General features: G+C 64.1%; 2 protein-coding genes across 12 annotated transcripts; both read right to left on the bottom strand.

Annotated features, from left to right (window-relative positions):
- Positions 1-86: 86 nt before the first annotated feature.
- Positions 87-1,422, bottom strand: TMEM205 (transmembrane protein 205). The gene is made up of 3 exons (XM_083846876.1): positions 1,182-1,422; positions 941-1,104; positions 87-711 (listed from the first exon to the last, which is right to left on the bottom strand). The coding sequence occupies exons 1-3, from the start codon at positions 1,309-1,311 to the stop codon at positions 412-414; spliced, it is 594 nt and encodes a 197-aa protein (XP_083703002.1). The 5' UTR covers positions 1,312-1,422; the 3' UTR covers positions 87-411.
- An 861-nt stretch (positions 1,423-2,283) lies between these two features.
- Positions 2,284-15,855, bottom strand: ACOT11 (acyl-CoA thioesterase 11). Of its 11 annotated transcripts, XM_083846861.1 has the most exons (19): positions 15,810-15,849; positions 15,558-15,657; positions 11,671-11,743; positions 9,964-10,156; positions 9,066-9,135; positions 8,237-8,287; positions 7,114-7,174; positions 6,586-6,687; positions 6,140-6,275; positions 5,886-6,042; positions 5,523-5,642; positions 5,281-5,425; positions 4,445-4,500; positions 4,252-4,318; positions 4,096-4,179; positions 3,876-4,009; positions 3,494-3,625; positions 3,297-3,423; positions 2,284-3,214 (listed from the first exon to the last, which is right to left on the bottom strand). In XM_083846861.1, exons 1-19 carry the CDS (start codon positions 15,817-15,819, stop codon positions 3,059-3,061), a joined length of 1,974 nt encoding a protein of 657 aa, XP_083702987.1. In that variant the 5' UTR covers positions 15,820-15,849; the 3' UTR covers positions 2,284-3,058. The 11 variants fall into 11 exon arrangements, with proteins under 11 accessions (XP_083702987.1, XP_083702991.1, XP_083702995.1 ...); XM_083846865.1 differs by lacking the exon at positions 11,671-11,743 and having other exon boundaries at positions 15,810-15,855; XM_083846869.1 differs by lacking the exons at positions 15,558-15,657; positions 15,810-15,849 and adding an exon at positions 15,284-15,346.
- Positions 15,856-20,629: the final 4,774 nt, after the last annotated feature.

Raw genomic sequence — 20,629 nt, 5'->3', positions numbered from 1 at the left:
AAAAGCGAATGACAAATGGTAATTCTAAACCCCAACCCAACAGCCTCATCCATCACGTTAACTGGCAGTGGCAACGTAGCCTTCTGTGCTTCTGTAGGAGCTTCCACTTTTAATTACAATTAATTCCGAATCTCAAATCTCTCTATCCCTAAGCTGCCTTGGTGAATAGTGGCTGCAGTTTTAGACACATCAAGCTCAGAGGGCGTCAAAGAGCTCTTCAGCCATAGAAGCTTCTGCTTCGGTCACAGAGGACTTTTCTCTTTCCAGTTCTGGCTTCTGACAGCTCGAACGAAAGTAAACATTGGGCGTTGTGTTTAGTTATTTCTAAATTGCTGCACTATGCACAAATTGAGTAGAAGCATCTCTGAGGATGGCGAAACTCCGAAACTCGGGGTCACTTCACAGCGGCGCTCACAAGGCGGAGAGGTGGGCGGCCAGGTAGTACAGGCTGAAGCCGTTGCAGGCGATGCAGCAGAGGTTGCAGAGGGCAGACGCGGCGCGGTAGAGGGCGAGCTGCCGGGCCAGCTGCCCGTAGCTGGGGTCGGAGGCGCGCAGCTCCCTGCAGGCCTTGCCGGCGAACAGCCCGACCTCCTGCCCCAGGCCGCGGCCGCGCTCGATGCGGTGCATGTCCGCCGCGATGTCGGAGGTGGCCTGCCCGAACCACTGCGCGTTCAGCGCGGAGACGGCCACGCAGACGAAGAAGACGACGATCTGCAAGGGGAGCAACGCCCGCTGTGAAACGCGGTGGATTAAACTTCTCCCGTGCCCCTCTTAACCAGGCTCGCTGAAAGCTGGAGGGTAACTTTCTTTTAACCAAAGCCACGTGTGGGCCTCGTCACCGTCCCCAGAGCAGCCCCAGCAGAGCGGAATGAAGCGGGCCCCCGCAGGGGCAGGGCTTCGGGCTGCAGCCAGCTGGCCTTTTAAAGCAAGAGGCTACTACCTGGGTAGTTTCTTCCTCGCTGAGCAGCTCGCTGGGGTGGTACATGGCAAATAGGGTCAGGTTGAGGAACGCGCAGGTGGAGCCGATGTGGAAGTAGTAGGGGCAGAGCTCTCTCTGGATGAAGCCGTAGGTGTGGCGGGGGAGGTGGCTGCGCATCACCAGCCCTGCCGGGGGGGGGGGGAGAGCAAATGGGTCCCGGGCACAGAGGCACGGCGAGGAGCGTGCGGGGACCCCAACCTACCCGCCACGAAGGTCACCCAGATCTGCATTCCCCAGAAGGTGGAGAGGAAAAGCAGGTGCAGCAGTTTCACCGCGTTGGTGGGCTCCGCGTTGGTCGGCGTCGTGCCCTGGCCGGGGCCGGGTCCCTCCATGTCAGCCAAGCCACCCCACCCGGGCTGCAAACCCGATCTCCAAACCCCTTATATCGGAGGTGCGGGGCACTGCGTCAGCACCCGGCCGCTGCCTGGTTTGGGTGGACTTTCAGCAAAGTCCAGCCAAAGCCCGCTCTGACCCCTGGCAGCAAGCAGAGTCAATAGAAGGGGGAAAGAAAAAGCCTGGACAGATATCGGATACCTGCCCACGCTGCGGGTATTAAAGAGGTACCTTCCTCGGGGAGAAGTCCCTGCTGGGGGAATCCTGCCCCAGCTCCCCTCCAGCACCCCAAAACCCTACGCTGGCACCCGGCGAGGAAGGTGGCAGTGAAGGAGCCACTGGGAACATTTGGGGACGAGCTGGAAATGCCACCCCCCCGGCACCCCAGGCCAAGGCTGATGGTGACCTCGCAGCAGTAAAAGCGCAGTGCTTCAGGAGGAGGAGAGGTGAGTTAAAGTTTAATGCTGTGGCAGAAGCATCGCTCCCTGCTCTTAATCCACCAGCAGCAATCCCTAGCGATAAGCAGAGCGGGTGGCTCGCATCCCGCTGATAAAGGGGCAGGATTGCCCCGAGTTGGGGGAGATAAGGACTCTCTGTAAAAATTGAATGTCTGGTGCCACGGCCGGCTCGAAACGCCTTTATCTCGTGTGATAACAGGGCGGGGGGAGGCGGCAGCCCGGCGGAGGCCCTGCAGGGGATGGCCATGGGCTGAGATACGGCAGCGATAGGGCTGCGAGCACCTGGCCGGCACCCGCGGGTTTATCTGGGGGCAAAGCACCCTCCTGGGGACCGCGTACAGAGGCGATGGGGGGGAGCAGCCGGGCACGAGCCCCCCCGGCCCCATCCCCTGCGAGCAGCAGCGTGGAGCAGCCCCGTGTCCGTGGCCCTGTGTCCGTGACCTGCTCCCCACGCCCCGCGCTCGATGGCTGGGCAGCAGCACCGCCACCCCCAAGCAGATGCACAGGTCATTATTTTTTTTTTTTCCCTTTTAATGCACTTTTATTGCCGCTCCTTCCACGTGCCCCCGCGGCCCCGGTTGGCAGCGGGACCGCAGGGCAGCCTGATGGGATCGGGATTTCAGCTCAGCGCAGGCGTCCTGTCAGCATCTTGGGTGGAAAACACGGGTTTTTGGATGTGGGAGAGGCACAGCTCCAGCACGGAGGCACGGTGGCAGCCCAGCCTCTGCTTCCGGCTTGCCCAGAGCTGAGAAAAACTCAAAACCCTGCAAGAACATCCCATTTTCCACCCAATGTGTCCATCGCCCTCTGCTCTGAGCAGGGAGCCAAGGGGCAGCAGGGCCCCAGAGCCATGTCTTGGCCCGGGATGTGCTGGGGGCAGCGGCACCTCCGTGTCTGTGCCCGCCCCGCCACTGTGAGAACATTTCCCCATAAAGAAAGAGTTAAAAAAAAAAATAATCAGTTTGGGGAAGAGTTCGGATCCTACAAAGATTCAAGTAGCGTTAATCGAACTAGAAAATCAAGTCCTGTACAGCAGCTTATAAAATTAGAAAGAAAAAGAAAGAGGAGAAAAAAAAGGCCAGGTGTGTGACATGTCGGTGCGAGGGCGACGCGTTCCCGTGACGCCCCTCCGTCCTCATCCCTCCGACCTCGCTCGGGCCAAACTCCACGGGGAGGCAGGGCCCGAGTGCCCCGTCCCACCGCCGAGGTGCCTCTTCCTCCTTGCCAGCCCCCTGTCCGTCCGTCCGTCCGTCCGTCCATCAGCAGCCTCCAAGCCCCCCCGGGCGGCCTAGAGGTCCCTGAGGCGCGCGATCAGGTCGTCCTTGTTCTTCAGCAGGAACCGCTCGCAGGCCTCGAAGGTGGCGCAGAAGCTGGAGGAGAGCCCCGCCACGTTGGTGGTGACGTAGGCGAGGTACCCCGGCGTCGCCTGGTTGTAGTAGGCCACCTGCGGCGTGCGGGAGGTGGAGAATTAGGGCCGGGCACTGGGACGGGGCTGGCGTGCGCGGGGCAGGGCCGCAGCGGCTCACCTTGCTCGCCTCCTCCGACTCGGGCCACACGCAGAAGCCGGAGCAGAGCGTCTCGCCCCGCGTGAAGCTGGCGCAGGCCGGGTGGGTGGGCAGCGTCACCGACCGAAAGGCCACCACGTAGGGGTCCCTGGGGAGGAGGGCAGGAGGTGAGACGGGCCACAGGGACGGGGACGGGGATGCAAACGGCCGCCGCTCACCCTTTGTCGCAGGGTTTCCGCCGCGACGCCAGGATGACGAAGTCCTGGGGCTTGTTCTCGTGGCTGAGCGTCTGGCTCACCACGTGGTAGATGGCGTCGTCCTCGTCCACCTGCTGGACCAGCTCGGCGCTCCTGCGGGGCAGGAGGGCGCCGGTCACACGTGGAGAGGCGCTGACGGGCTGCGCACCGACAGCCAGCCACGGGGGGACCCCAAATCCACGTTTCCTACGTGCAGCCGCCAGCCCCGGGGATGGGGACGTGCGGTTCGAGGAGCGAGCAGAGCTCCCACGTGAAACACGTGCTCCCAGGGAAACCCAAAGGGACATTCAGCCTCGAGGATGTGCTTTTGGGAAGGGGTCCCTTCCCGCCCCGCAGCACTCACGCGTAGTGGCTGTCCCACTCGTGCCGGCGCCGCAGGTCGGAGAGCAGGGAGAAGGCCTGGCCGGCGGCGATGTGGACGGACATCTCGATGCGGAAGGACAGGAACTTGTCCTCCTCCAGCGTGTATATCCGCACCTGGGGGCACAGGGCAGGGCTGGGACGCACCCATGGCATGTCCCCATTTTGGGGGCAGCTCGAGGGGCCAGGGCAGGGGCCGGTACCTTTTCCTTTTCCCTGGCAAGCGCCCAGTTTGCTTTGGCTACGAGCATCTTCAGCGCGGAGACGTTGTTGTAGCTCAGATAAACCTGCGGCAGGGCAGCACGTCAGGGGCTGGAGGTGCCCCAGGCAGGAGGCAGCACTGCCCGCAGGCTCCCTACCTTGTTGCTTTGGTCCCAGGGCACGGACAGAGGCACCTCGGTCTGCTTGCAGGACACGACGTATTTCCTGCAGGAGGGGAACCGTTCTCCTTACGGCGGGGCACAAACTGTGCCCGTGCTCCCCAGTGCTGGGGGTGGCATCTCCCGGCTCCCCGCTCTCCCCCCTCCGTCCCCACTTGTTTTTTCCACTCACCGGTCCAGCCGAATCTTTTTCCTGGCGCTGGCTTCCCTGTACCTCCTCTCTCCGTCCTGATCAATGGGAAACGCACAGCAGGGTAAGAGGAAAGGGGGTAAAAATACAGCTTTTGGGGAAAACATTCGGTGGGGTGAAGCCCCACACCTGCCGGAGGTTAACCGAGAACCATTTTGGTGTGTTTGGAACCGTTTTTGGAGCCCACCAGCTCATGTCCCTGCAGCCCCAGCAGCAGGGGTTTGGGAAATCCCGGCACTCCCTGCCCTGACCTGCGATGTGTTGGGTTGGTGGAAGCAGGACAGAGAGAAATCCTGGCTTTAAGGCCCCAAAACCAGGTGTGCGGACACGGCTCAGCCCAGCTGTAGCTGTGTTGCTCACGCTGCGATTCTCCCTGAGACGCACGGATGTCTGCTTTGCTGCCGTGTTTGTGTGACATCCGTTCGAAAATATTTGGACCCGAGCAAATTATGGATTAGAATGCTTTGAAAGGTGAAAACAACCTGATAGGTTTTCATTCTTTCCCTGAAATTGCGGGAACATTGAGCTCAAACTCACAGGCAACGTTCTGCGAAGCCTTGCATGGCTAACGCGTTTCCACCTCTGCTCGGGCAGGCCTGCTACTCTGTTAGCAGTTACACGGAGCGATCGATTTAATTCACTGCCGCTGAGCAATCTGATTTCCATCCCAACAAAACGCCGTTTGTTTTGCAGCAGATCAGAGCACACAAAACCATCGGAGCCTTTCAGGGCTCGGCAGCTGCCTGCCGCTTCCCCGGGGCCCGGAGCTGCCGTGGTGGGGACAAATCTGGGGACAAATTGGGGGCTTTGGTCCTTACCCCCGGCTGGGGCACGACCATGGGCAGGGTGCGGGGCTGGCCCTCCTCGTCCAGCACCACGAAGGTCATGAAGGCGCTGTTGATGTGTCTTCTGCTGACGGACATCTCCTGGCCGTACGCCTCGGCGCAGACCCCCACCTCCATGCTGGGCAGGGGGCGGAGAAAGGGTGAGGCACAGGGGGCCATGGGAGGGGGTCCGGGGGTCCCGCTGCGGGCACCCACCAGTTTTTGAAGGCACCCACCTGTTTTTGAAGGCGTTGTTGACGATGGCTTTGAGCACCAGGCGGTCCCCGACCTGCGACGGTCCGCGGAAGTGGAACATCTCGATGGCGCGCAGCGTGGGGTGGGCATGGCACAGCCGGCTGCGGGGCGGGCGTTATCCCATGGGACCCGTGCCCCAGAACCCCAAACGTCCCTTCCCAGCGTGGTCAGCGCCGGGGGACCTGCACGTGCCATGAGCTCGCCCTTCCCCGCTGTGCTGCGCCCCGTGTGCCGACCCCGCCGGCGCTGTGCCCGGCCCCGGCCCTGCCACCCTGCCGGCTCCCAAGGGTCCCCAGCACCCAGCTGCAGCCCCCCCACCCCGGCTGCCCACCCCCTGCGGGCACCTGGCCGCGATGGTGGCCACGTTCTCCATCCAGGCCATGATCTGCCCGCCGAAGGTGTTGCCCTGGTGGTTGGCGTGCGGAGGCAGCACCAGCTCCACGCTCTCCACCCGCGTCTTCTCGGCCGGCACCACCACACTGCCGTCCCGCGTCTCCAGCTCTGCCGGGGAGGCACCAGGGGGCTCAGCACCACGGCTGCCCCCGCGCCCGGCACCCCAATTCCCTCTGCTCCGCCCCGGGGGGGGGACGCACGGTACCGGTCTCGCGGGGGCTGCGGGTGAGGAGGTCCTTGAGGGTGTCCTTGTGGACCAGCCGCATGCGGCGGCGCTCGGCGGCGATGCTGTGCTCGATCTTCTCCTCCTCTGTCTGCGGGGCCAGCGGCTTCAGCTTGACCTGGGCACGGGCGATGGATGGGGTGGGTGCCCTGTGCGGGGCAGCACCCCTGCGACATCCCAAACCAAGCGCAGAGGAGCTGGGCAAACTCCTGCCAGCGTGGCCGGGCTGTGCTGTAGCTGGAGGAGCCGGAGGGAAACGTGGAGGACGCGCCATTGCTGCTGCCTCCGAGGCAGGCGCCCTCCGTGCCATAGCCCCAGCACCCCAACGTGTACCCAAAACCACCGTGGATACGGGAGCAGCCCCGGTCCCTGCCGCAGAGGCTGGTTCCCTGCTGGCCGGGCGCGGGGGCTCGCTGAGCAGCGCTTACCTTGGTGCCGGGGGGTCCCTGGGCCACGAAGGTGGCGTAAGCCTTGCAGATGCTGCAGTGCTTCCCGCTGCACAGGTCCTCGTAGCTCACCTGGATGCCCACCTGGCGGGGGGCACAGCACAAGGGCTCCTGAGCCGCGGGGGCGAGCGGCTGGGGGGTGAGCACGCATGCACAGCACCGCCGACACGGGGCAGGGGGGTTGCAGAGGCACCCACGGGGGTTCCTCACCCCAAATATCCCCCCATGGAAGGATGGGGGAGCCTGCATTTAAAGCAGGGCGTGAAGCACAGAGGTTTCCAGGATGTTTGGGATCCTGAAGCTGGGCAGGGAGGAGGAGGAGCGGTTTGGTGGCCGAGCATCAGCGGGTGTTTATCAAAAAGCTGCGTGGGATGAGGGGTAGAGCTGGAGCCCGGGGGGATGTGCGGGTATGGTGCACGCGGCTGCAATGCTCATGAGGGTGCAGCTGTGGGGACAGCGAGGGTGCACAGGGCAGGCGGAGGGGGAAAACAGGGTTTGTGCCATACAAACCTCCATGCTGGAGTTGAAGGCTCGGTTCACTTTGGCTTTGATGTTAACGACCTGCCCCACGCTGGAAAAGACAGAGAGGGGAAGGAACACAGAGGTGAGCGGAGGATGACGTCCCACGGATGTACAGCACCGAGCATCTCCCCGCCGAGGCGTGTGAGTGCCAGCGGGCACGGGGACACCCCGCTGAGCTGAGGGACCCCCCCAGCCTGCTGGTGTTCAGCCCGGCGGGGAGATGTCGCCCCCCCAAACAGCCACGTGCAAACAGGTGCCCGGGTTGGGGCACTCCCGAGGGGCTGCAGAGCTGCCCAGGGGTGTGGGCGAGGGGGGGACCATGCACCCCCTGCCTCGCGGGCACGCGCGCTCCCGCCAGAGCAAACGGCTCCCTGTCCTCCTCCTGCCCCTGGTGTCCCCCTGTTTGGGGTCACGCGTGGGGACCCCCTCGGCCGGCAGCAGCCAGAGCGGCCCCGAAGCCGTGCGCGCCCCGAGCGCTCGCAGGGCCTGCAGCGACGGACACGCTGCGGTGCCGGGAGGTGGCAGAGGGCAGGATCCGTCCAGGGGCGTTTTGCCCTGTCTCGTGCCTGAAACACCTGCTGGCAGCAAGCTGCTGGAGCAACCCTCCCAGCCCTCAGTAGGCTTCAGGGTAAACACAGGAACAGCTGCAGCCTAACGCACGCCAGGCTGGGACTAAGCAAATAAGCAAATGCAGCTCGCTGGCAATAGCAAGAGGAAGAAGTCTTTAATAAGTGTGTGACTAGGTCGGGAATGCTCCTCATCCTCTAAAAGAGACCGATGCTGGAAAACGAAGTGGAACAATGAGCCCTGTTACTGCCTCCGTAAGTTTGCACCATCGAGGGCTCAAAAACAGAAACGGGGAGGTCCTCTCCACCTCCGCCGTCCCCACGCACGACTCCTGGCTGCCAGCAGCCCCGGGGGGCAGCCCCGGCCCCCGAAGCTCTGCGAGGTCACTCTGGCCGGAGCGGGCGCCGGCCGCGGCGTGCCCGGGCGTTAGCGGGGTTAGGCCAGCAGCCCCGAGGCCGTGTCAGTGGGGTTAATGCTCCCAACTCACGGCAGCGCTGCGTTATGCCGGCCGCTCCGGCTACTCTAGGGCTGCGAACGTCCGTACCAGACACCGCTCCTCGCGCGCTGCTGCCCGGGGGTGTTTATATACGTCTGGCTGGTGCGGAAAGAAAGAGCAAGATACGGGGCGGTTAGGGACGGAGGCAGAAACACAGGGCAGGGCTGGGGGATGCGGAGCACTCGGCATGCAGCTGGTTAGTGTTTAAGCGACAGACCCAGGCGCGGAGGAGGACAGATAACAGAGGCAACCTGCAGCTCCCCAAAGGTCTCTCAGGCTTCACGCGGCCCCACGTTACATCCCTGCCAGTATAACGCGGTGTTATGCCGCACCGTGGGGCATGGGGCCTCATCCAGTCTGGCCACAAGGTCCCTTTGCTGCCTCCTCCCTGCTCGGCAGCGCGAGCACCCTGCCCAGCTCCATCCATCCCGCACGGCAGCACCCTGCCGTGCCGCGTCCCCACGCCACGGTGCCGCGGCAGCACACGGTCACGGCACGGGGTGGCTCGTCCTCACCCGTGCCAGCTGCCAGCAGTGGCTGTGAGGTGACAAAAGTGGGGGGTTAAAGCTTCCTGGGGGTGACGGTGAGACCCGGAGCAGGTTTCCCAGGTTTGGCCGGGTTCATGGATGCTTTATCACACTGCTTGCTCACATCCAGCCCTGCCACCAGCCAGGGGACGGAGGTGCCGAGAACCTGGCACCGTGCGTCTCCGCTCCGGCACAGCCATGGATGTGGCAGCAGGGTGCTGTAACACACCCAGGTGGGAAGCTCTCGGCACGGCGAGGCTCTGCCCAGCCCAGCCCCGGCTCGCCCGGCCGCGCTGCGGCATCAGGAGCACGCCCCGGCCACGGGAGCGGGCAGAAAGCAGCGCATTTACCTAATCGTGTGCTCAAAATAGATATCGTCCATCGAGGCGGTGACGCACGGGCAGCCGGCGTGTCTCTCGGCTGGAAAGGAAAAACAAACGGCGTCAGCAACCCGCAGCAGCGTGCCTCGCTCCTCTGCCTCGTGTCTGGGGGGGGCAGGCACCTCCAAAGCCCTGCTCCTGCCTCTGCCCCTTTCCCCGCCGGCAGGCTGCCCAGCCGCTGGCAGCCTTTGGGGATTTGTGAATGTTTCGCCCAGGGTTTGCCCCGCGGGGTGGGCGTGCTGCAGCTCCCAGCCACGTCGCTCTGCCTCGCTGGTGGTTTGGCCCCGGCCGCAGAGATGCGCAGCAGCTGATGGCAGCAGCACAAACATTTTAAAGCCACCCTGCCGGCTCGGCTTGCCCTCAGGACCGCAGAACCACCCCCGAACTGCAAAACTGCCCCACTGCCCTGGCAGCCCTCGTGCTGCCCTGGCTCTGGCTGCACCCCGACTATGGAGAAGCGGGAGGTGTCTGGGGGGGAAGCAGCTGCTGCATTTGATGTGGCCCCACAAAGCCGCGTGCGCTGCAGAGCCAGCCTCCTCCCCCTCCGTCCTGCTCCTGGCCGCTCTCATTACTCAGCTCACTGGCACCGTGCCCGGCCCGGCTGGCGTCAGCGCCGCCGTGGGCAGCAGGGGCAGGGACGGGCACGCTGCCGCCTGCACGCAGCCCCACGTCTCCCAGCACCAGGAGCCTGCCCTCCGGCCCCGCTCACCCCGCAGGAGGATGCATCCGCTTGTCCCTTCTGCCCTCCATCACCCCGTGCTGCTCCAAGCGTCCTGGAACGGCCCCTTTGCCTCCCCACCCGGGGTGCCAGGGGCAAGCCGAGCTCTCCAAAACCCACCCATGGGTTAAACGTGCCTGGGCACCTTACCCGAGAGGCAGGCGGCCGTGTCGATCCACTTGAGCAGCTGCCCGGCGCTGAGCTCGCCGCGGTGGTTGGTGTGGCAGGGCAGCACCAGCTGGCTCATCTGCACCTCCGTGGGGCTGCGGCCGCCCATGGCCCCCGGCGCCTCCTCGCGCTCCCCCGGGTCCCGGCTGCACGGCGGCGGCGGCGAGGTCGAGCCCTGCGGCGGAGGGGCGAGACGCTGGCACGGGGCTGCGGGTCGTTAGCCCGGCCTCGTTAGGAACCGGGCGTTACGGGGGCGCTGAGCCTTGGGGGGGTGACCCTCAAACCCTGCTGTTTGCCTTTCGCGTCCCAGATTTTGGCTGCGTGAGGAGATCCGCCACCACAAAGGGCATCTTCTCCTTGGCTCCCTTTGCACAAACAGGAGAAACCCCCCCGGGACCGAGGACGCGTGCAAGCCCCTGCCCGGCGGAGCGGGATGCTTTGGGCACCAGGGACACCCAGCAGGGGATCGCTGGGGAGAAACGGATAAAAATGTTCTGAATGCAACAGGGAGCAGGGCAACCAGGAGGAATTTTACAGACCTCAGCAAAAAGGAGAATAAAAAAAAAAAGAGCTCTTTGGCTGCTTGGAGCGAGCTTCCAGGCCGTTCATCAGCACTGGTGCAGCGCAGGAGCTGACCCGGTCGCTTCCCCCCCCAAAAAAAAACCCCAAGCCCACCAGCCGGGATCCTGGCCCCCCAGATGGAGCTGTGTTATCGGGGGAAAGGCGCCTTTGTTCGGGGTGGTGGAGGGCCAGGTCTGCTCCCCAGCAGCCTCCAGGCTCGCCCGGCACAGGGCTCGGCGCAGGGCGGTTTTGGAGAGCCTGGGGTGGCCGCGGGGCCGTCAGGGGGGCGGATCAGCCCTCGATGGGCTGTGTTACACCGAGTGGGCCGTGTTACACAAGGGATGAACTCAGTTAGCCCCGTGAGCAACCGAGGAGACACGAGAGCCGTCTGGGCTTCATTACGCCGCTTCCTTCCTCTTTGTGCTCCAACCACGTCCCCCCCATTTATCGCCCCCGTTGCAAGATCCCAACGGCGGCAGCTCCTTCTCCCCTCGGCTCTCCCCCGCCGCCTTTGTGAGCGTCTCGGAGCGAAGCCTTCCCTCCCATCCCGGGCTCGCCTCTCAGAATAGCATTTTTCCGCAGCCGCTCTAGCAGGAGACCTCTGTTTCCATAGCTACTGGTCCAAGACATCCCAGAAACGGCACAAAACCTCGGCTCAGCGGGGACGGCAGCGAAGGCGGCGAGCGAACCCTACGGGGAGGGCGCCCCGTCCCGCGGGGACGTCGGCAGCCCCCGAACCCCCTCGTGAGCCCCCCCCCCACCCCGGGCTGGTTTGCAGCATGCCAGGGCGCCCACCCGGGCAGCACGCAAGGACACGGCTATTTCTGGAAGCCGGCAGGCGCTGGGGAGCCAGCCAGCAAAGAGCTCCAAAGATTCCTGCAGCGAAGTGAGCAGCAAGCCTGGCCAGAGCGCCCTGCGTTTGTTTCCTCCATGCTGGTCGCTTGGAAGATTTTGGGGAGAAGCTGCCATGCTGTGTTATCCCCCCGGCCCCGCACCGCAGCTGGGGATGCTCACAGGGACGGGTGTTGTGGGGGGGGGAGCGGTGGCCACGGCGGGCAGGGAGCGTGCGGGGTGCTCGGCACAGCCACGCCGGGGTCGCCGGGGTCACGGGCACGGCACGCGGGGTACCTGGAGGCCATTGCAACAGAAGCTCAAGATGTCTTCAGGGACTATGTTCCCCTTGACCATTTTTAAAAGACACCTGGAAAGGAGAAGAGCGGGCTGGGGTTAAAAGAGGAACAGCAACCCGGGGGCTGGGGGCGCTGCCATAAAGGGGCTCCGGGGGCACCCCCAGCGGTGCTGGAGCGCTCTTGGGGGGGATATGGGCACGGCTCAGCCACTTCACATCCCCTAAATTCCCTGTTAGCCACAGCATGGGGGCTCAGCCCTGCTAAGGACCTGCCGGCAGCTCCCCGCGGGGCTGGAGCAGGGCTCGGCCGGCGGTGGGGCTGTTTGCTCTCGGGGCTGGGCACTTTGTTTGGAAGGAGCCGGCTAAATCCGCAAGCGGGAGCAGAGGAGCAGAGCGGCGTGGGCAGGACGGAGGCTGCTGCCAGCAGCTTGTAAACAGACAAAAGGTGACGGAGGGGCTTGGCACCGGGATCGGCACAGGGGTCAGCACTGGGCTTGGCATGGGGCTTGGCCGCACTGGCTCACCCAGGCAGCAGGGATGCTCGCAGGGTGGTCCTGGCCTCACCCACGGCCACCAAGGAGGGATGGGGGAAGCTGGAGCCCAGCCCCGAACAGAAAATACGACATCCAGCAAGAGCAGAGAGGGCTCGGCCACCCTCACCCACCTGGTCCGGCCGTGTAGGGTCCGTCCCCGGCCAGCAGCGCGGGGACAAGACACGGGTGCGCGTTGGATGCTCGCAGCGGGGTGTCCCCCCCTCTCCCCTGCGCCCCACACCGACGTCCCTCCCTCCGCAGGCCGCCAGCCCCCCGCGATGCCCCAGCCGGGGGCTGCGGGACTTAAAACCGACAAGGGCAGAGCCTGGGCTCGCACCTGCCATTCCCCAAGGGTCAGGCCCGGCGCTCGCAGGTTTGCTGGAAAGCCTCCCGGCTATTTTGGGGCGCTGGACTGAGCCCAGGGGCGGTGCCGGGCCAATCCCACAGCCGGTGACGCTCCGCTAATACTTTCCGTGCGTCTCGCTGCCGCAGTCACAAGACGGCCGAGGTGTCCTTGGCAGCGGGACGGGCTCACACCGACAGCAGGGCAGCAAATGGGATGCTCCCGTCCCCGGCCACACCGCTGCTCCCGGCACAGAGCCCAGGGGCACGCCGAGCCCAGCTCCCCACCAAGGGCTCCCGGGGGTGGTTTACTGCAGGCAGAGGCGGTGGCAGTGGCCGGGGGTGGCCCCGACCCGCCCCACGGCCGCACCGTGCCTTGGAAACCCAAAGCTGCTCCTGGCCCCGATCGCACCCTTCGTGTCACCTTGCTCGTTCCAGCGCCAGCAGGAAGGGGACCAAAAAATAAAAGAGCCACCTGCTCTGCATCCCCCGGCTGCTCGGGGCGCGGGCACACGCCCGCCTTCCACGTACAGGGGAGGGAAGCGCACGGCCGCAGCGCTCCCGAGACCCGGAGCCGCTCGGACCGAGGGCATTTACAGGGTGGGAGGTTATCGAGAGTAAGCTCGCAAGTGTCTGTCCTCATTAAAACCTTCCGTCTTGCTCAGCTGTCAGGTGGGGAAGGCCGCTGAGTGATGCAGCCCCCGGCTCACCATGGCAACGGGATGCATCGCCCCGGCGGTGCCGCTCTTCCTCTGTCACCCCTCGCGTGACCCACTTCTACCGAAAAAAAATAAAGTTTGCCTTGGAAAAAAAAAAAAAAAAAAGCTTTCAAGCGGAATATTTCTCCTGCCACGTTCAATTCCTGAGCCGCCGAAGAGGGGGGAGAGGCGCAGAGGCACGAATGGCCCCACAGATTTGGGGTGTGGGGCTGGGGAGAGCGGGGTGCCAAGCGCTGTGTGTCCACGAAGCCAGTCTGAGTTGAACAGTAGGGAAAAATAGTAGGGAGCAGTTGATAGTAGGGAAAATGGGGATGTTTGTTCATTTTCCCCTCGCACAGAGGTCCCCAAGTCCTTGAGCCCCTAGGAGCACGGGTGAGCCACCCCCAAACAGTCGGGGGGTCCCCAGCGCTGTCCCCCTTGGGGTCTGAACGGGGCACGGTGCACACGACGGACACGTCTGTCCTCCCACCGGCTCAGAAACATCTTCCCCGGCTCCTAACCGAGACGTCCCTCGTCCGCCTTCGCTCTCCCACCTCCCCTCCGTCCCCGCGGTACGCCCTTACCCGTCCCTGGGAATGCTTAAAGAAAAAAACGGGGGGAAGGAAAGTGGCGACACGAGTCCTCGGGGCGGGGGGGTGGATTATCGGTGTGTAATTGAACAATATCCATGGTAACGAGCAAATCTGCACGCCCTAAAAAAAATTAACCTGACCTACTTAGGGAAATCCTGCCGCCTCGACTGGGCAGCGAGGGCCCCGTGCCGGAGAGGTGAGCTCCTGGCACGCTGCGAGAGCTTTTTTGGGACTGCATGTCATGCCTTCCCCGGGGGTTTCGTGGAGCAAAGCGAGGCGTCGGGCCAGGAAAGAGCAACCTGAGGGCCACACGCGGTGGGGGCCGCGAGGACGGGTCTGTTTGCTGTAGGTTGTACATCAGCAGCCCGTGGGAAGCCTTCGCTGCTGCCAGAGCAGCTGGGGTCCCTCCATCCTCCTCCTCCTCCTCCCTCTGCTCCACTCCCGGGGGTGTCCGCAGCCCCCAGCCCCGTCCCTGCCCGTCCCCAGCCGTGGGGGCAATGGGGCCGCAGCTGCCCCGGCAGGGGGCCAAAGTCCCCTGGGTGCTTTGCAGGGGACAAAGGTCCCCAGCACCACTGCCGCCAGCCCCAGGAGGGAGCAGAGCTGCACATGAACCCTTGTAGGTGCCGCCAAAACGGACAGGGACAAACGGCACGAGTGTGGGGACGCCCAACAGCACTGCCCGGCACGTGGCTGCTGCCCACCTCCCTGCTCCCCACGGCTCTCCTGGGGAGGGGACCACCACGGCCAGGACCACCACGGCCAGGACCACCACGGCCGGGACCACCATGATTGGGACCATGATGATTGGGACCACCACGTTTGGGACCACCACGGTCAAGAGCACCACGGTGTCATGCAGCCGCCCTATCCGTCCACCCACACTACCCCAGCCGGCCCCATAGCGGCCCCATGCCCACGCTTCCCAAATATTTGCCCCCTTTGAAGCACAAGGAGTCCGATTCACCCCCGGTGCCCCCACATCCCTGCCCGCACCCCCGGACAGCCCTGGGGCTGTTGGAAGCGGGCGGCTCGGGCTCGTGCAGCGCCTCCCTGCCAGCGTCCCCCTCCCCGCGCCCCGCGGCACGGCTCGGTGCAAAGCCCCGACATCGGCAGCCTGAAGGGCAAGGGGGCATCCCCTGGGCAAGCGGGGCAAGGAGGGACTCCCCCCCCAGGCCCTCTCCCCGCAGCGCTGGCACTGCAGGCACTGCTCCAACGCCCGCCGTGAAAACTCCTTTGGGTGGCACAGGGCATCTCGCCCCGCTCGCGTGCCACCGTCCCTCGTGTCCCCGTCCCCCCCTGCCCTGGGTGTCCCCTCTGCCCTCACCTCAGCCAGAAGAAGCTGAGCATTTGCAGCGCGGCGGAGCGGCGTGAGGAGGAAGAGGAAGACGAGGAGGAGGAGAAAGAGGAGGAGGAGAGCGAGGAGGAGGAGGAGAGGCGTCCGGACACCTGCGTGCGGCGCTGGGCTCGGCCAGCACCCGGGGTGCGGGTGTCGAGGCCAGTTCTACGCTGCTTTTGGGACGCAGCCAGCGCACACCCCCTGCTTCCTTTTAAATAAGCGCTCAACTTTTCTTAAGGTAGCGCTTCACAAAGCTTCCCTACCCACGGAGGTGCCGGGGAGCGCCGTGCTCCGGCACGGGGTGCTGCAGGGCACGGCACCCGTCTCCCCGCGTCCTCCTTCCCCACGGCACCGCGTCCGAGCGGGCACGGGCACGGCACGCACCTGGAAGGACTCCTGCCCGCTGGCTTTCCCCCACAGCCCCCGCAGCTTCTCCAATTTCCTCGGTCGCTCCCTGGCCCCGCTGCATTTGAGGCTGATCTGGCTGGGATCATAAAAAAAAAAAAAAAAAAAAGTTTCCAGAAACAAGGAAAGAAAATGCAAATTGCCGTGCTGCTGCGGTAGCCGCGCAGCCTGTTAGCTTTTCGGGAGGTGTTGTTGTGTTTGCATTTTATTTACGTGCTTTGATAAGCAAACCTTTGGCCATCAGCGTACATGAGTTCGAACAAAGCCCCTCACAGGCACACCCAGCACTGGAAAGCCAGCGGTGAAATAAACAAACTCAACAGGAAACAAGGCCTCGCTTTTTTTGGTAAATAAAAATCACGAGGCTTCGGAGCGGCCACCCCGGGGACAGCACGGGTGGTCCCAGCGGGTACCCAGCATCTGGACCTGATGCTGCGGGACGCGGCGGGGCCAAATTTAGGCTGGAGGTGGGAAATGCTGGAGGGCGCTGCAGACACTTCAGGTGCTCGACGTGTGCTCCCAACAAAAGTTTCGAGGCCAGGCTCGGTGTTTTTTCGGGGCAATTAGAGCGCTGCCATAATTACGGCCTGCAGCCATCGCACCGACCAGGTGCGTCCCCGCCGTGGCTCCCACCTCCGAGCCCGCACGCGCGCGAGCTTCTCACTCCCCGTCCACCACGGCGTGCCCGTCTTTTACAGTTCTTCGGTGCGTGGTGCTCACGGAGCGGATAATTAGCTAAATGAATTAATTGACATCCATACGTGTAATTAGCCAACGGTTGCGAGCAGCTATTCTCCTTGGGACGACTGAAATTTCTCAGGGACTGGGGTTAAAAGACTGTGGCAGCCCTTCAGAGTAAGTAACGAGGGACGGTCCCCGGCTCCGCGAGGCCGGCAGAGGGGCAGGAGCCGCGGTCGGGCTGGGGACGGCGCTGGGGAGGCTGCAGGAGAGGCCGGGGATCCTCAGCCCAGCCCCGTGTCGGGCTGAGCCTGCTCGAGCAACCGGGACAGCGATTATTAATTACACCCTTAATTACTCCGGAGCAATAAAAAAAAAAAAAAAAAAGCTGACCTATTCGCTTCGGTGCTGCTCGGAGCACTTTGAGCTAGGGCTGCGGCCGCTCACGTCCTCCCCGTGAGGCCAGCCACGAGGCTTGCCCTGAGGGAGGCCGGTTGGGAGGCCGGTTGAGTCCCATCGGGGCCCCATGGGACCGACCCTGCCCCCGGAGCCATTTTGGGGCTGGGGGGAGCGCGGCAACAGGCTGCGGCAGGCACCCGCGCTATCGGCGGCGAGATCTTGGGCAGCGCGGCGCCTCACGGCGCGCTTCGCCCTAACGGTTAATTAACGCGGTGGGGCTGTTCCCACGCTTCGCGCGGCCCCGGGGGGCAGCGGGGGGAGGCTCCGTTAGCTCTGCCCCTGGCCCCGGGGCTCGTGGGTGCCAGTGGGGAGAAGGGAGGGCGGCACGAGGGGGCTGCCGTGGGACGGTCTCGTTATGGGGTGGCGGGATGGGGCAGCAAGGTGGGGTGGTGGGCTATAACACTAGAATCCTATAATAATTAGGGTTGGAAAAGCCCTCCAAGGTCACCTGGTCCAACCACCCCCTGCCACCAATGTCACCCACCAAACCATGTCCCCAGGCACCACGTCCAACCTTCCCTTGAACGCCCCCAGGGACGGTGACGCCACCACCTCCCCGGGCACCCCGTCCCAACGCCTGACCGCTCTTTCTGAGGAGAAACGTCTCCGGATTCCCAACCTGAACCTCCCCTGGCGCAACCTGAGGCCGTTGCCTCTAGGATGGGGCGTGGGGGTGGGACATGGGGATGGGACGTGGCGACGGGTTGTGGTGTCGGGGTGTGGGGATGGGGTGGGATGGTGGGGATGGGATGTGGTACGGGATACGGGGATGTGGTGAGGTGTGGGCTGTGGTGGGATGGTGGGGATGGGATGTGGTACGGGATACGGGGATGTGGTGAGGTGTGGGCTGTGGTGACGGGACACGGTGACGGGCTGTGTGTACGGATGATTTCTTGGTGCGGTGACGGGCCATGCGGAGGGGCCGCGGACCAGGACCCAGCACTACGGCGGGCGCTGAGCCGCGCTGACAGGACCCGCTGACGGCTCCCCCCGAGCCGCCTCCTCCTCATCCAGCAGCTGCTCCCAGCCCCCCAGGAGGCGGCAGCACGGCGCGGGGCGGGCGGCGCTGGGGGCGGCAGCCGAGGGACGGGGCCCTCGGAGCCCTCACAGGGCCCTCACGGCTCCCTCACGGCTCCCTCACCCCGCGCCCGCCCCGCCCGGTGCCGCCAGGGGCCGCCATTGCCCCGAGCTCCCACTCCCCCCCCCCCCCGCCATCTTGTTCCGGCGGGGGCGGGGGGGGGGGTCGGAGGCACCCGCGGGCCCCGGCGGGGCGGGGCGGGGCGGGCGCGCGGCCAATCAGCGCGCGGCGGTTTCAAGAGGCCCCTTCCGCGTCCCGGTAGGCCCCGCCCCCCTCCGCGCCTAGCCCCGCCCCCCTCCCCCGCTGCCGTCCGCCCCGCCCCCGGGGGAGCGCGGGTGGCACGGAACGGATCGGGACCGGACGGGACGGGACGGGACGGAACGGCTCGGAACGGCCTGGAATGGAACGGAATGGAACGGAACGGAACCGGCCCGGCCCAGAACCGGCTTGGCACGGCGCGGCACGGCGCGGCCACCGGTACCGGTGACGCTTCCCCGCCAGCGTCCCCAAATGTGCGGCCGCTCGGGTAAACAGGAAGCCCGCACCGCAAAGCCTGAGCGCTGCTGCTCCCTTGGGAACACAAAAAAATAACCCCCGAGCCCTAAAAAATTAACCCCCGAGCCCAAAAAATTAACCCCGACCCCCCCGAATTAAGCCCTGAACACACAGAATGACCCCTGAACCCCCAAAAAATAACCCATGAACCCCACAAAAAAAAAAATCAAACATGAATCCCCCCCCAAAAAGAAACGTGAACTGAAAAAAACAACCCATGGAGCCCAAAAAATAACCCATGAATCCAAAAAAATAACCTCTGAACCCCAAAAAATAACCCATAACCCCCTTCCAATAAATCACCCTAAAAAAATAACCCATGAACCCCCTCCAAAAACCATGAATCCCCCTAAAATAACCCATGGAATGAAAAAAAATAACCCATGAACCCCCCAAAAAACAATGACCCCCCCCAAAACAACCCATGAACGCCCCCAAAAAACCCCAATCCCCCCCAGAATCACGGGTGAACGCCGGGCACCGAGGGTGGGACAGGAGGCGGGTGCCGGCACGCCGTGGTCTGGGTGCTGGCGCGCGCGTGACCGCGATGCACGCGGCGAGGAGCCGTTTGAGGACGCGGGTGTCCTCCTGCCCCGGGGGGCCTCGGTGGGCCGCGTGGGCTCCTCGGCGTCCCCACAGACAGCGGGGGGCCGAGGGGCTGGTTCGTGCTCAGGGCCCCGCCGGGGATGTCGGCAGCCCCGGCTGGAGGCAATAAAAACGCCTGGAATGATGCAGCAAAACAGGCCGGAGCCGCGTGGCGAGATAAATCATCCATGGAGGCAACGCGGAGGAGGAGGAGGAGGAGGCTTTCTGCTCTCGCCGCCCGCCTTTCAGAGCAGCCCTCGCGCCCCCGGCAGCGAGGGCCGGGGCAGGATGCGGCCCCGGTGCAGGGCCGGCCCTGTGCCGGGGTGCTCCGAGGCCCCGGCCCTGCCAGGAGCTCGTTCCCCACCTCCTCCCGGCTCCCTCGCTTTCACCTTGGCGCACGTAAACGCGTGGAGCTGCCAGGAGTGATAAAATGGCTGTCCCCCAAATTTATGGGGTTTATCGGTGAATAACTCTCGGAGGTGAAGCGGCCGTTGAGCCGGGGAGGAGCGAGCTTTGTCTCAGGATAAATCGCCCTGGGAGCCATGCGGGGCCGGCAGGAGCCCAGCGCCAGCCCCGGGGGGCAGCAGGGACGTGCCCCGTGCCCCCCATGCCCCTATTTTTGGGGCAGCACAGCCGAGGCTGAGCACACTCCAGCCTCCCCCCACCGCACCACTGCAGTACCCATCCATCACAAGTTTCAGAGCCTCGTCTAATTTTGGAGGCCTTCAGCAAACCCAGCGCTATTGCAGGCTGCCAATGTTTCCTCGGGAAGGCGGCTTCGCTCCGAAGGACCCTTCCGGAGGGTTCGCTTTTAATAGCGGGATGTGATGCCCCCAATCCTGGCTCCCAGAGGACTGGGCGCCATCCCTCCAGCTGCGATCCCCCCTTTCTGCCAGGGGTTTCGGCCCCGAAATCACAAGGCTTGTTTGGGGACCTAGGAGGGGAACAGCAAAAGGTGTGCTTGTGCAGCACAACGGGGACCAGCGCTGCCCCCGAGGCGTGCCCACAGCATTTGGGACGCCCTCAGCGCAGACGGGGCCGGGCTCAGCCCACGAGACGGGGAGAAGGGGAGGATGGAGGACGGAGGGGCCGGTGGAAAAACCAGAGGCAGTGAGGTCGGCGTGCTGGTAGGTGCGAGGGCTTGCAGAAACCCAATTGCTTCTTCAGTTAACCAGCTTGGGGAGAATGAAGCTGAAGTGTGAAAAATGAAAGTGAAAAGATAGGAACCAACCCACGGCTATTTATTCTAAAAATACTGACCTAAATACTTAAGCGCACATATAAAAGTAGTTGTCTTTTCTTATTTCCTTTATGGACTCTCCTGTTTCGGTTATTATTTCACCGAGAAACCAAAGGATTGGGCTTCTCTGGGGCACCCTTTGCACTCCCAAGGAGTTTAATGTATGCTCAAAGCCCCTCCAAGAGCCCAGCTTTGAGGTTTGGCCATGCCGACGCCGCAGGAGAGTTGAGATGCTCCGAGCGGCTCCCGTGCCACAGCTCTTCCCTTTGGCAAAGGCAGAGGCTGCACGCACCACGCCACGGCCAAAAGCGGGTGGGAGGAAGCAGCAGGAGGCTGGAGAGATGCCCGACGCACGCAGCACCCCGCTTACAACCCCACCAGCCCTCCGAGCAGCGGCAGCGGCTTTCCAACCCTGCAGGACGCTGCAGGGGTGAGTTTCGGTGCCGAAAACCCCGC

This window comes from Anser anser, assembly GCF_964211835.1.
Source record: "Anser anser genome assembly, chromosome: 8".
NCBI classification, from domain to species: domain Eukaryota; kingdom Metazoa; phylum Chordata; class Aves; order Anseriformes; family Anatidae; genus Anser; species Anser anser.
Note: the sequence above shows the minus strand (reverse complement) of the source record. Positions and strands in the feature narration are given on the sequence as shown.